Source organism: Formica exsecta, unplaced genomic scaffold (assembly GCF_003651465.1).
Source record: "Formica exsecta isolate Colony F162 unplaced genomic scaffold, ASM365146v1 scaffold421, whole genome shotgun sequence".
Taxonomy (NCBI): domain Eukaryota; kingdom Metazoa; phylum Arthropoda; class Insecta; order Hymenoptera; family Formicidae; genus Formica; species Formica exsecta.
Genome location: NW_021851451.1, coordinates 1,053,849 through 1,068,445, shown reverse-complemented (window position 1 = coordinate 1,068,445; position 14,597 = coordinate 1,053,849). Strand labels below are relative to the sequence as shown.

Genomic DNA, 14,597 nt, shown 5'->3' with positions numbered 1-14,597 from the left:
TATATATCATAGTCGATTACCATCTATGAAATTTATATATTGCGACTACAAATGAAATAACCAATACAATTTATTATAAAATACCTTGCAAAACATACATATGTAGATCTAAGTAAAAAGAATGCTGCAATATGGAATCCATGTTTATCGTGTCATCCACATATGATGTCAATGTATTTAAAACATTAATATACAAAAATATCAACCAATTATTTATTTTAATACGAAGAAGCTAACAAAATATGGTATTCTATACATTAGACATTTGACTGGTTAATTTCTTTATGCATATCTATTATGTATCTAATATAATTAAATTCGTATTTAATGGATAAAAATACATTTTACATGTGTAAATGGATTACAATTATGCCAATCGCATATTTTATTTTTGTTTTCTTTGTTTTGGTTCTTTTAGTATTTTTATTCATTAGGTATAAATTTTAAAGCGTGTAAAGCACACTTTGTAAGAGATTCTAATATAAATAAAAATTACAAAATTTAAACATTAAATAGAGAATTTTAAATTTTAAAAAATCGAGCAGAGTCGATAGTATCGACTATCGACGTATCGACTATCGACGTATCGACTATCGACGTATCGACTATCGACTCTAACAATACTGAGGGAAATGAACGGCCTGTCTAATCTTACTGCCTATTGCCTATGTGTTGAAAATGGATAGGACATGATAACTATCGCGGTTCTTTTTCTGTATTAGTCTTTTTAACCGATAAACGTTATCGTTATTGGCAATGGTTTGACGCAATAGACCGAGAATTCAAAGTGAACCTTTGTTGGTTACGTGTTGACAATCGACATGGCAACCGGCGATGGTAGACGTGTCGCTTTGATAACAGGTATTACGGGACAAGTAAGTAAGATTTAATATATATTTAATTCCAGCATACAATTTAATCTTTTATGTAATACTGCATTTTATAACATAAAAAAAGGTAGAGAACAGTGTTTCAATTTTTAAAATATGATTTTCTTTACTAAATATATTTTTTACTACTTTTATCTTTTTTATATTACATCTATATTTTGAGATACAATAGTATAATTTAAATTATATTTTTTTCATCTCTTTCATTATTTTTCATTGTAGGATGGCTCTTACTTGGCAGAATTTTTATTGGAGAAGGGATACGATGTGCACGGTATTATCAGACGTGCCAGTTCATTTAATACTGCTCGCATTCAGCATCTATATGAAGACCCAAAATGTCATCGCCAAGGTAAAATGAAGCTGCATTATGGCGATATGACTGATTCCAGCAGTTTAATTAAAGTCATTAGTGCAGTACAACCAACAGAAATTTACAATCTTGCGGCACAAAGTCATGTTATGGTTTGTATATTGTATCAAATACATATATAATATTCACAATAAATTGAAATTAAATTTGATATTTTCTGTTTTATATTCATTCATAGGTGAGCTTTGAAGTGAGCGAATATACTGCAGAAGTGGATGCAGTAGGAACAGTGAGACTATTAGATGCAATACGTACGTGTGGCCTGGAGAAATCTGTAAAATTTTATCATGCATCAACTTCTGAACTTTATGGTAGAGCAGTAGAAGTTCCACAAAATGAAAAGACACCATTTTATCCACGTTCTCCATATGGTAATTGAAAAACGAAAGAAGAGAGACTCACGCATACCCACATACATTACATACATACATTATATATATGTAGATATAATTCCAAATTTTAGCTTGCGCAAAGTTATATAGCTTCTGGATTGTTGTAAATTATAGAGAAGCCTATAATATGTTTGCATGTAATGGCATATTGTTCAATCATGAGAGTCCACGAAGAGGAGAGAACTTTGTCACGAGAAAGGTGACCAGGTCAATAGCAAAAATACACTTGGGTCTGCAGGATGTGCTTGAATTAGGAAACTTAGATGCAAAACGAGATTGGGGCCATGCCAAGGATTATGTAGAAGTTAGTAAAGTAGCATTTTATACTAAATTAAATACTTCAAATTTTTTTAGATATACATATATAATTTATATTACACATAATATTGCATGTATGTACAGGCAATGTGGTTAATGCTCCAACAAACACAACCGGATGACTATGTCATAGCAACGGGAGAAACACATAGTGTGAGAGAATTTGTAGAAACAGCATTCCAATATATAGGTCGTACAATTAAATGGGAAGGCAAAGGCATAAATGAGAAAGGGCAAGATGCACAAACCGGTCAAGTATTAGTTCGCGTAAATCCAAAATACTTCCGTCCAACAGAAGTGGTAAGATATTATAATTGTTATATAAATTACATGAAAAATCGAAAATAAATTTCATAGCATGGTTTATATATTTAATCTTTTTCTTTTCTTTTTACGGGCAGGATGTACTTTTGGGTGATGCCTCAAAAGCAAGAAACAAATTCGGATGGAAACCAACAGTCACATTTGAGGTAATTTTCTATATTTATTTAATGCATTTATTTATTGCATTTATGTAATCCTTTGTCTCCTAGAAAATCATATATACAAACTTATAATTCAGTTCAAAACTAAAATTTTTTAATATATTTTGTTTTTATTATATTAAGTATAACTATTTAATTTGATACATTGATCTATGAACCTTGCCTCTCTTCGATACATATAAATGTATATTTAATTTTATTTATAAACTTTTTGATCAATTTTATCTTCAACTTAAAGAAAAAAAAGTATAAGAGTCAAAGGGTTAATGTTCTATATATTATATATAAATTTATATATAAATCGATAATACATATACATATACATATATATATATATATATATATTGTAGGAACTTGTAAAAGATATGATGGACTCTGATTTGGAATTAATGTCAAAAAATCCAAATGCTTAATAACATTTTATATTTAAATTGTGATATGGAAAAGTGCATTTTTCTAATGTATTTTGTTTCTGTGAAATGGCAATATTTGAAAGTATGTCTATTTTGTAAATATTATATAGATATTTTTAATGTGTTTTTGAAGCTCTTTGAAAAGTAGGCAAATTCTTTTTTTTTAATAGTATAATCTAATAATAATAATATAAACATATTTCGAGCATACATTATGTAAAACAATCAAGAATATAATTGTATAAGTATTAAATATATATACAGTGAAAGAGAAAGAGAATGATATAGAGAGCTGATGATTTTCATATTAAAATGAAATAATGAAATAAAAATGTAATCTTTTAATTAAGACACATGAAAGAACATATATTATTTCTGATAAATAATATATTCTTTTGAAGCCTAACAATCATCCCTTCCAATCCATAACTAATCTTATATTATTAGTTAAACTTCTTTACTCTAAATCTACCCTTAATCTCCTCTTTTATTTCACTGGCATGTACAGAATGAAAATGTGCGTTTTTTCCACTCTTTGTATGAACACATGATAGGTGTAGAATAGAATAAGAAAAAAGTTAAAATCTGACCGATCAGTGTAAAAAAAATTGCTCAAATAATACTCAAATGGTAGAGAAACCATTTAAAGTACAAGATCATTTATCTCTTCGATAATCTTTGATTTTTAAATTATAAATAATTTCTCTGTTAATCCGCTTGTGTTGTTGTATATTTTGATCTATAGAAATATTGAAAAAATATTCAAATTTTATATTATAGCAAAATAAAATTTATTTGCAATTTAACTATATATAGGATGTAAATGTATATGAAAGTAAGTGTAAAGGCCTATTCAGACGGATTTGCACAGACGCATAACATATGCATAAAGAAATTGATTGGTCCATAAACGAATGCATAAGGAAATAGACCAATCAATTTTCCTCAATGACGCAGAGTATACAAAATTTTCAATGCGCATGCGCTTAAAGACAAAGAGACTCTCTCTTTGAGTCACTTTTTATACGTCAAATATACTTTTGTGGGAGCACATTTCAATACATATGTATAGAGTTTAATGGTCCAGTCATCTTTTTACGTGTTTCTTGTTTTTTACTTGTATGACGCGGACAAACGCTTGACAGGACAAGTGAGTTTGTTCTACATGAGTGCGCGCGCGTACAATTTTCATTAATTGCACTTGGACTGCTAACCCAACGTGTTAATTTCATGGAAAATATCGCGTGTACGACATTTCGAGATTGCAGTACAACGGACGAAGCTGCATTCGTAGATCTCGAAAAATCTAGAGTACAAAATGAAGCCTTTGATCGAATTCGAAGAATGTTTACGAGATACTCCGAAATTTCGGTATAATCTCTTTTATGCTTCCTTCAGTCTAATTATAATTTCTTTTATACAAAGGAAAACTGATGATTTTATATTATATACCTCGTCACTCTTATTGTTAGAGAGAGTTTACAGTTTTTTAAATATATTTACATCATGTAAATTTTTTGTAGATAAAATTATATAAGAAATGAAAAGACATATATTTTTTAAAATAATATGAACTTTACAGATCCTGCATCGAAGAGGTGGAGAAGAATATAGATCAACTTGAACAAAAATTAGATAAGGTATTGTACAATATATGATGATGCACAAGCATGTGTTTTATCTGTACTACTTGAATTTTTACAGCATAAATTTTTCATTATTCAATGATGATAAGAAGTAATATAATCAATGCATATAGGAAATAAAAATAAGAATATATATGTACATGTATAATGTAATAACAAGAAAATATTTTTTTATTTACATAATTATGTTTTATTATATTTAGTGATATGTTATTTGTTCTATTTTCATTATTTATAGGTATTAAAGAATTGCAGTCTAACCATTGACACTGGGAAAGCCTTTGTTGGACAGCAAAAGTAAGATTGATATATTTATTTATGCTTCAACTATTGCACCAATATTATAATTACTACATAAAATGTATTTAAAAAAAATTGAGAATAGATTTATATGAAATTCTTAGTATATACGAATACTGTACAAATGTTCTATGTATATATTTTTATATTGTTTTATAAAAAAGAGATTAAGTACAAATTATTAAATAAAAATATAATATATTGAACAAGATATAAGCAAAATAAATATATATATATATATATACATATTATTTTGCATAATATATTTGAAACATGCTCATATTACCAATTGCTAACATAGGAAAAATTATTTAAGATTAATAATTTATTGTATTTTTTTTCTTATATATTTTTAACAGCATAGATATTAATGATGATTCTATCTTTTTAACAGTCAGTTTGCTAATAGTCTATGGGAGTTATCTATATACTTTAGCGATGATCCTGAGATAATGGCATTCTTAAATAAACTTATTCATGCTTTACAAGAAATGAACAAGTATCATACTATTTTGTTAGACCAAGCTTCTAGGACTGTGATGAAAGATCTTAATAACTTTATTAAAAGGTGAGCTCCCCTGCACATATTATCGCGTTAAGTTGACAGATGACTGATTTACACCAAATTTTATCTTGCGTACTTTTCCAGTGACATTAAGAGAGTAAAAGAGTCCCGGCATTACTTTGAAAGAATTTCAGGCGATCTCGATATTGCGCTAAATAGAAACTCTCAAGTACCGAAATCTCGGCCTGCAGAATATGAGGAAACTTCGAATATCCTGTCGGCCACTCGATCGTGTTTTAGACATACTGCGTTAGATTACATTCATGTACTGACAATGCTGCAAGCACACAAGCGACATGAAATATTAGGCACATTGCTGAGTTACATGCATGCATGTATTACTTATTATCACCAAGGTAGCGATCTCGCTCAGGATCTAGATCCATTTCTAAAAGATCTCGATGAAAACTTAGTTAAGATGAGAAGTGACTCGAATAAGCTTGAAAAGGAAATGGAAAATCGGCATATATACGTTAATAATCGAGATCTGATTCCTTCTCCGGTACCTGGCAATCCAAAAATGGAAGGATACCTATTTAAAAGGACCAGTAATGCTTTCAAAACCTGGAATAGGAGGTGGTTCTGCTTAAAGGATCATCAATTGGTATATCGAAAACGAACAGGTGACGAAGATTATACAATTATGGAAGAAGATCTACGATTATGCACTGTAAAACCTGTGGTTGATTGCGATAGGAGGAATTGCTTTGAAGTTGTAAGTCCGACAAAGTAAGCGGATGCATTTCATGTTTTCATTTTTCTGCAATGATAAAAAGAGAGTTTGTTGGCAGATATAAAGAAAAAAAAACTTGTTTTCTTATTTATAGGAGCCACATGTTGCAAGCAGACAGCGAAGAAACATATTTGGCTTGGGTGACTGCGATGCAACAAGCTATTGGTGCTGCCATTCAGAGAGGTATGAGTATAGGTGCTGGCGTTAATCCACATGAATCGCAATCGCGCGATAACAAGGGTCCCGTGAGACGATTAACAAGACCGAAATCGAGGTGATTGCTAAATCCTATATGCCATTGATTTATGTTGAAGGGACAAACGCATTTTAATGAAAATTGCTTTAACATTTTAGAGTGTGGGAACAGTTATTAAAGATCTCAGGTAATGAAGTTTGTTGCGATTGTGGTGATGTTAACCCAAGATGGGCTAGTATCAATCTAGGCATTACACTTTGCATAGGTAAATATACTAACATACATTATTATTTATAACATCGTACACCTAATATCTTTGGTATTTGTACAGAATGTTCTGGTGTACATAGAAGTCTTGGAGTACACTATAGCAAAGTTCGCTCCTTGACTTTAGATGATTGGGAACCAGAAATATTAAAAGTAATGGCGGAATTAGGTAATTCTGTTGTAAACAGTATATATGAGGCTCTACCTGTACCTTCCAACATTACTAAAGCTACACCAAAATGCAATAGGTATGCAATATCATGGTGAATTGATTATTTCTTAACAACAAGTAAAAACTTAGCAAAAATAAGTGTATTAATAAAATATTTACGTCTTCTCTCTCTAGTAATGTTCGGGAAACTTGGATAAAATTAAAATATGTAGATCGTAAATTTGTAAAATCTTTGACTGACGTGATACCAACCGGGCATCACGCTAGTCGAGAGCAAATGCATTTTCGAAAATGGAGCGTGCGTAAGTTACGTCGTAGACCACGCAGTTGTGATAAGATCGATCGTAGTAATTGTAATAAAACGTCGACATTGTTATCCGTAAAGGAAGGCCATCATTCAACGAGTTCAGATGATAGCAAGCACACGTCGATCGATAGTTTGAATTCCGTTGGAAAAGCGAGGAAGACGGAACGGAATTCAATAAGCTCGGATGATAGCGCTAACGTAGATTTAAAAAATAATTCCACTCTCTATGGAAAGATCTTGAATCGTTCGCAAAACGATCTGGACGATGGTAATAAACATGTTAAGAATACTGCAACTTGTGGAGAAGCTGCGAGCGGCGAATCGATGCATGATACTAATCTGGTAGAAAGCGAACGGAAAGTAAATGTATCGACAACTGATACTAGCACGCTTTCAACCGGTGAATCGGACGACAATTCCAGCAGACACACCGATGATACCAAAGATGATAATAAAAACGTTTCGGAAAATACAGAGCTTAAATCAGAGAAGCATTGCAATGAAAAAACAGAATCGGATATATTAATGTTTGGTTGCGATGTACCAAAACCGATTATGGACGGTAATCTAGAATTGAGCTCTGATCAAGATTCAACGGCTGGCGAAGACGAAGAATTTACCGATGAAGAAGATATTAAAAATCTGCATCCCGACATATTGCTTTACAAAGCTGCATTGGCACACAATTTGCCCGTAATGTGTGCAGCATTGGCGGCCGGTGCTGACAAATTATGGTCCAATGTTAATGATAAAAGCCGCAGTGCGTTGCACCAAGCGATAATAAGTGTATGTACCAGAATCTTTCTGTAAAACATTGTATTATAATATTATTTTTGCTCAATCTTGCACAAAACCAACTGCAAAGTATAAAAATGATAACAACCCCGCGTTTTTGATACACAGGGATCTGTCATGTCATGTGAATATCTTCTTTTGAATGGCGCACGAATCAATTGTCAAGATGCCGAGGGAAAAACACCGTTGCATTTAGCAACAGAATTAGGTATATGCTAATAAATTACAAATTATTTTTCTACATTTCTAGAATACTACAATCTTATATGAATGTATTAATATTTACAGGCCATACTGCACAAGTGTGCTTGCTTCTGAAACATCGCGCTGATCAGCACATCGAAGATGAAAGTGGGATAAAACCCTTGTCGATCGCTGTAAAAGAAGCGAATGCTGATATTGTTACCTTGTAAATATCTTGCAAGAATTAATTTAGAAATATTAAAATATTTTCTTTTATTGCATCGACATATATTTCAGATTACGACTTGGCCTACTAAATGAAGAAATGAAAGATTCCGAAATAGGCGTCACCGGTGATGAAACATTCAATGACGTCGTTCGTGATTTCAGTCAGTTAGCTTGCTCGCATCCAGAACGACTGCAACGTCGAAATGAAACCACGAATCTGCAACATATGTCTGAATGAGGTTTACATATTCTCATATAGCTATTCACAAAGATTTACGCGCGCGAACAAATATCTGGTATATTAAAAATGCAAAAGTTCAAATTGTCGCAAAATAGTGATCAATCATCACATAAATATGAGTGAAAAGAGATATCGAGAATCGTTTCATATAAAAATATCATCAAATATATTGATTCTTTTTACTCGTGTAGAAAACTCTAATTAATTATCTTAACATTTAAAATAGCCCCGTTATATTATCTCAATTTCTGAGAGATGTAATCTTTATTATTATAATATCCTTAAGGATAATTCATGAATTATAAAGTTTCAGTTCCTTTTCATTTATAATTTTTCACTCGCAGAATATAAAGTAAGATTTCATAAAAATTACACACAGGATTTTATATCCATCAGATTGTAGCGTAAAAAAAGAAACATCTCTTGTGATTTGCTGCTAATTGCATATCTCGCACGAGATATTGCACATCTTCAAAATACCCAAGAGCAAATATAAAATATCAACACAGATAAAATACGCGTTACATATGAAAATACATATAAATATGCAAGAATATTTTCCTGAGTCGCGTTACATCGAAAATTTTATTATTATATGATAAATGTTGAAAATTATATATAACATAAATGGCCTAATGAAGGATAGAATTCTAAGACAGATTTTCTTATGCATATATCCTTATATTTTCATATATCAGCATGATTATTATTTGCAATTTAATTCAATGAAGTTGTTCTACAAATCATGTGTAGAGAGTAGCATGACAAGAATATAATGAAAATCATCATCTTGTTACAAATATATAGTGTGTCAATGTAGCTTGTTAAAATACCACAGTATAGTATATAATAAGCGTACTATATAATTAATTATAAATACTTTTCAAAAAAGATAAAATATCTTTTTGTCTATTTTATTGTTAATCTATATGTTATATAACGAAGTATAAATGTAAAAGAAGTATCAGTTTTATTGTCAAAAATTTCCATATGTGTACATAAAATGTGAAAATTCTTGTTCTGATTAATTTCTACATATTTTCTAATATAAACAATTCAATTTTATATAGGAAAGAGTTGTATAGTGCAATTGCACAGGAATGCGGAATATATCATAAAACTAAAGAAATTAACCGAAATTTTAATCAAACATATATTTCTTGACTTATCAAGAGAATAAACAACGCAATATTATTTGCATGATAGTATATATACATAAATATTTGCCAATGTTTTGTATTATATACATATATGCATGTTTTTTTATGCATTTATATTTATAATTAACATAATAGTATGTAAGTAGGATAGATAATATGCGCAAACACATTCCTAGTACTGTATCAATTTTTGTGTAACAGTTACATATGAGAAAACACAATTCTCATTTGTATTGTTTAAACTGTTAACTCTTGTTAACAAGAGTTTTAATTAAGAGAAAGTAATTTATAGTAATTACTTTCTTAATTCAAACTCCTGTTTTTAAAAAGTATTATGAATGGCTGATAAAAAAGATGCAACTTTTTGATATTTAATGTGATCTTTGACATGCGATCTTTGACATTTAATGTGATTTCAATGTTGTTACCGATTTATTTGTATTTATTACACAATGTTGGTAAAAACGCTTGAGTCGCTCAAGAAAGAAAGAGAAAACCAATTAATATGAATAAAAGATAAATACACATTTTAAATTTTGATAAAGATATATGGCAATATGACGCGCAATTTATATATTCACACACACACACACACACATGCATAGTGACTTTTACAATTTGATAAAAAAATTCTATTGCAATGATCTTTTCTATTACTTTACAAATATTATATATACCTTTTCATATATATGTATTTAATGAGAAAGAGTCTCCATGCGCGAACGCATATTAATATTTTGTACTTATAAAATATATGTACCTTTTTGTAATCTCTGCGGATGTATCGTTTTTGTAAGTTATAAAAAAATATCAAGCGACTCGATTTATTGCTAATTAAAAAATATTGTACGAATTATTATTTTTTTACAATGTTCATAAATTCGCCGATATGCGCAAGTTTGTGCAGGATTCATTTAAAAAATTTCTTGCCACAATGAAGAATTATTCGAATTCTATTCGGCTACGTATATGTTTTTAATTCTACATTGCGTCGGTTTGAAATTTAAAGCGACATAGCTCGTAATATGATTTGCATGGAATTGAGAAAAGAAACCAAAAGAATTTTTAACAAATAAAGGAAAAGAGAGAGAAGAGAGATATGGATATATATATATATATATATATATACTATAAATATAAAAAAACGTGTGATTTAGCAATGTATGATATCGTATATATAAAATTTATATAAAAATGAAGATTATAGTCTTATAAAAATTTCTCGCCTGTTATATTTACGTTCTACCACGTCCTTTCAGTATTAGGAGACACACTTCTCACTCTGGACTACAATAGCTATGGAGTATGTTATTAACTGTTCCTCCAATGTCCATCCTTGCATAATTTGAAACTCGTTATTCGATTCCCAAACTAAGCGTGTTTCTTACGAAACAAAAAAAATGCATCGTCAAACAGACCTCTTACATTGAAAGGAACGTAAATATCGCCGACTAAGAAATCATTGATAAATGTGTCAGCGTCAAGAGAGAAAAACAACTGTTTTAATTTTAATGAATTATAGTTTTATTTTTATAGTAGAATTATACTGCTTTTTTTAATTATGTTTTTGTAATTTTGTTTTACTAAGGAAGTTTTAATAAGAGAGAAATTAATTAATCGATGTAAAGAAAGAGCGAAGAAGAGAAAGTAAATAAAAAATCACTTTAATCCTTGTATTTTGGATACTTGGAAAAATCTGAAATACTTCATTTCAATTGAACGGGTGTCAATGCTTCATCATCGCGGTTATCGGTTATCGAGTGCGTGCATGTCACGCATGCACCAATGTATCAAACAAATTTATCAACCAGTCTCTTTTCTTTCTACTTTGTTTCATTGCAAGATTAAGGGACGCGCGATTCATCCTCAGCATATAAATCGAATATTCATAATTCCATTAAATATTGTGCGTGTATCATCCATATATATCACGTTGAGAAATTTATAATATATTATATCCATGATAGATATAATATATATTTTCTCTATATGTTATAATCTTTTTTCTTTTATACTAAAAATATTACATGTTTATTATTTTTAATTCTTTTAATTAAAAACAAATATAAATATAAAATATCTAATCTTTTTAGTACACAAGCAAGCATGCATTCGAGGGAGACTTTGGCAGATCTACGCATTCCCTTTTGGAAAATGCGTAGATCGGCTGAAGAAATCACTAAGCGTATCTATATATGTATGCGTATATAATCACCAAGTTTGATATCGTATGATATAGTGAAACTTTAATGACCTGAATAAAAAGTGCGTAGGTCCGCGGTTCTCGCGTTTCATGTATTCGCGTCGGTCACGGAAAACTAAAGGAGTTTATTATATGCGTAAGAGGAGTAATAAGCGCGCGACGCATATCGGTTTACGCACAATTATGCCGCTCGTCCGGCTCCCAATAGAAGCGTATGTTGCTTATCGACTTTCATAATATCAATCGTGTTAACTGCTGTAATAATACGCACTGGGCGCAAGTTTATTTTTCGGCGTCATTGATCCGTTATCCATTGCGTGCCGCACAATTGTTCGATTTTCTTCCCGTTTATCTTCTTCAACGATAAAGTTATAAAAGCGATTTAAAAGCAATTTTAGGCACGTTTTTTTAACACCGACGTTATCATATAAAAAGTTTACATTTATATATATATCGATATACAACACGGAATCGTTCAATTACATTGTTGAAATCTTTTAAATTACAGTACAATGTTTTGCAAAGGAGATGATGGATGGTTTTATGAGAGTAATAAATAATCATGAGTAGTTTGATAGTAGTTGCGAAATATCTCAAGATTACAACAATATTGCACAATGTATTTACAATGCGTCATCTTACAATGAAATATTTCAGCAATCTTTTTGCGATCTTACATACTGTATGAAAGAGAGAGGGAAAGACCAATATACGATAACCCAATGTGCGTGACCGGATCTCTTTTTCCCAAACTACCACGTCGGCTATAATCTAGTCATATCGCTCTAGTTTTAATATTCGTTTAATACATGATATCTGTGTTTACTATACGCAACGCATCGCGGGAGATACATAAATTTTTAAACAATCAACGACACCGATAAATATCTCAATGAGACCGATAACGCGATGTCTCAATGAATCCAGACGCGAAGAGACGATAATTAAAAAACGGAGCATATGACAATAAGTTAACAGAATTACTGGAGAGATATTTCATATCCTCGTCTATGGCGATATTATACATCGTCATTTTTAAAATCCCAGATAGCCAAATCTGTCGAAAGCAGATCATGCCAATCTGCTATCAACTATTATCAGCGAAAAAATTACAAATTTGATACAATGATCGTTATTATCGATTAAATCGACAAATTAATGTCAAAAATCGAGCAGAGCCTGCTCACAGAATACGACAGTAGATTGATGGCAGGAACAGAGCAGAATCTGCAGTTTATTACGAAATATTACAAAATTAAATTTTCTTTGAAATAATATCATTCGCTTACCCCTATGCAGCGCACTATTTACTAATCTTATACCCGTATTCAAGTTTGTTATGAGCGTATATAATGCCTGCAAATGCAATCAGTTGTGAAAATTGAGAAATTAGTTGAAAGAACAATTAATTTTTAGATAGTAATTTTAACTATATTGTAAATGAGAAAAGAAAATAAAGTTGGAGGTTTTAAAATTTAGAATTTGAAGTTTTTATTCGTATTACCTTTCTTGTGCCTATCATGTTCCTGAAATCTCGGAATTTTAATTGTGTATCGGCGGGGCCAAAGATTGGCCCTGCAGGGAGATCTCTTTGCTTATCATGTTCTCCTGATACTTTTGCGAATTTCGATGCTTCAAATTTTCCGCTTTCTGCAATTTAACTTGGTTCGATCCTGCGATCTCTTTGCTTATCATGTTCTCCTGATACTTTTGCGAATTTCGATGCTTCAAATTTTCCGCTTTCTGCAATTTAACTTGGTTCGATCCTGCGATCTCTTTGCTTATCATGTTCTCCTGATACTTTTGCGAATTTCGATGCTTCAAATTTTCCGCTTTCTGCAATTTAACTTGGTTCGATCCTGCGATCTCTTTGCTTATCATGTTCTCCTGATACTTTTGCGAATTTCGATGCTTCAAATTTTCCGCTTTCTGCAATTTAACTTGGTTCGATCCTGCGATCTCTTTGCTTATCATGTTCTCCTGATACTTTTGCGAATTTCGATGCTTCAAATTTTCCGCTTTCTGCAATTTAACTTGGTTCGATCCTGCGATCTCTTTGCTTATCATGTTCTCCTGATACTTTTGCGAATTTCGATGCTTCAAATTTTCCGCTTTCTGCAATTTAACTTGGTTCGATCCTGCGATCTCTTTGCTTATCATGTTCTCCTGATACTTAATTCCAAGAAATGCCATTTCAAAAATTCCAAGAATAAAAAATTGGCAAAAATGTATCAAGAAAATGTATGATTAACAAAGAGGCGTGTGTGGGACGATAAGATGTGTGAGAATGGATGGGTATGTTCAATAAAAAGACATTTGCGTTTTGTATTATTAATGCAGTTTATTAGATTTTTAAAAATTATAAAATCTATTTTACAGATTATTATCGATTCTTTTGTACATATATACATACAGCGGTATACATAATTCTTTTACATTTTGCGTTTTATTGTCGGTGTTCCATCAAATAATAAAATAAAATTATTTAGAAACAAAAATAGCGCGTTAGAAAGTCTTAGAAAGTACATTAAATCTATCGGGTATCGCAATATATGTAAAATAAAGACATTTTCGTTAAATGAACGCTTTCGCTCTTACACTACATTTTTGACATGCATACATACATACACACAATCATTTTTATTATTATACAATAATACATACAGGCGTAATTTTATTACATATTTATGTATATGTATATATCAGATATTGGATGCATTATGCATTGAA

At 30.8% G+C, this 14,597-nt stretch overlaps 2 protein-coding genes across 2 annotated transcripts; both read left to right on the top strand.

The window, feature by feature from the left end:
* The first annotated feature begins 592 nt into the window (after window positions 1-592).
* Window positions 593-3,193, top strand: LOC115240224 (GDP-mannose 4,6 dehydratase). Its single transcript, XM_029815250.1, has 7 exons — window positions 593-875; window positions 1,113-1,355; window positions 1,442-1,634; window positions 1,727-1,959; window positions 2,058-2,273; window positions 2,375-2,443; window positions 2,809-3,193. Exons 1-7 carry the CDS (start codon window positions 822-824, stop codon window positions 2,869-2,871), a joined length of 1,071 nt encoding a protein of 356 aa, XP_029671110.1. The 5' UTR covers window positions 593-821; the 3' UTR covers window positions 2,872-3,193.
* Window positions 3,194-3,730: 537 nt separating this feature from the next.
* Window positions 3,731-13,343, top strand: LOC115240209 (arf-GAP with coiled-coil, ANK repeat and PH domain-containing protein 2). Its single transcript, XM_029815229.1, has 12 exons — window positions 3,731-4,242; window positions 4,454-4,511; window positions 4,756-4,814; window positions 5,212-5,385; window positions 5,467-6,111; window positions 6,210-6,389; window positions 6,470-6,576; window positions 6,643-6,826; window positions 6,925-7,843; window positions 7,961-8,060; window positions 8,141-8,261; window positions 8,333-13,343. The coding sequence occupies exons 1-12, from the start codon at window positions 4,190-4,192 to the stop codon at window positions 8,499-8,501; spliced, it is 2,769 nt and encodes a 922-aa protein (XP_029671089.1). The 5' UTR covers window positions 3,731-4,189; the 3' UTR covers window positions 8,502-13,343.
* The last annotated feature ends 1,254 nt before the right edge of the window (window positions 13,344-14,597 follow it).

What these genes read in the sequence shown, in the direction of transcription:
- LOC115240224 (XM_029815250.1), top strand. Translation starts at nt 822, where the DNA reads ATGGCAACCGGCGATGGTAGACGTGTCGCTTTGATAACAGGTATTACG. An exon ending in ACTTCCGTCCAACAGAAGTG is followed by an intron (nt 2,274 to 2,374) that starts GTAAGATATTAT and finishes TTTTACGGGCAG; the next exon opens with GATGTACTTTTGGGTGATGC. An exon ending in AACCAACAGTCACATTTGAG is followed by an intron (nt 2,444 to 2,808) that starts GTAATTTTCTAT and finishes TATATATTGTAG; the next exon opens with GAACTTGTAAAAGATATGAT.
- LOC115240209 (XM_029815229.1), top strand. Translation starts at nt 4,190, where the DNA reads ATGAAGCCTTTGATCGAATTCGAAGAATGTTTACGAGATACTCCGAAA. An exon ending in CGAGATACTCCGAAATTTCG is followed by an intron (nt 4,243 to 4,453) that starts GTATAATCTCTT and finishes TGAACTTTACAG; the next exon opens with ATCCTGCATCGAAGAGGTGG. An exon ending in GAAGTTGTAAGTCCGACAAA is followed by an intron (nt 6,112 to 6,209) that starts GTAAGCGGATGC and finishes TCTTATTTATAG; the next exon opens with GAGCCACATGTTGCAAGCAG.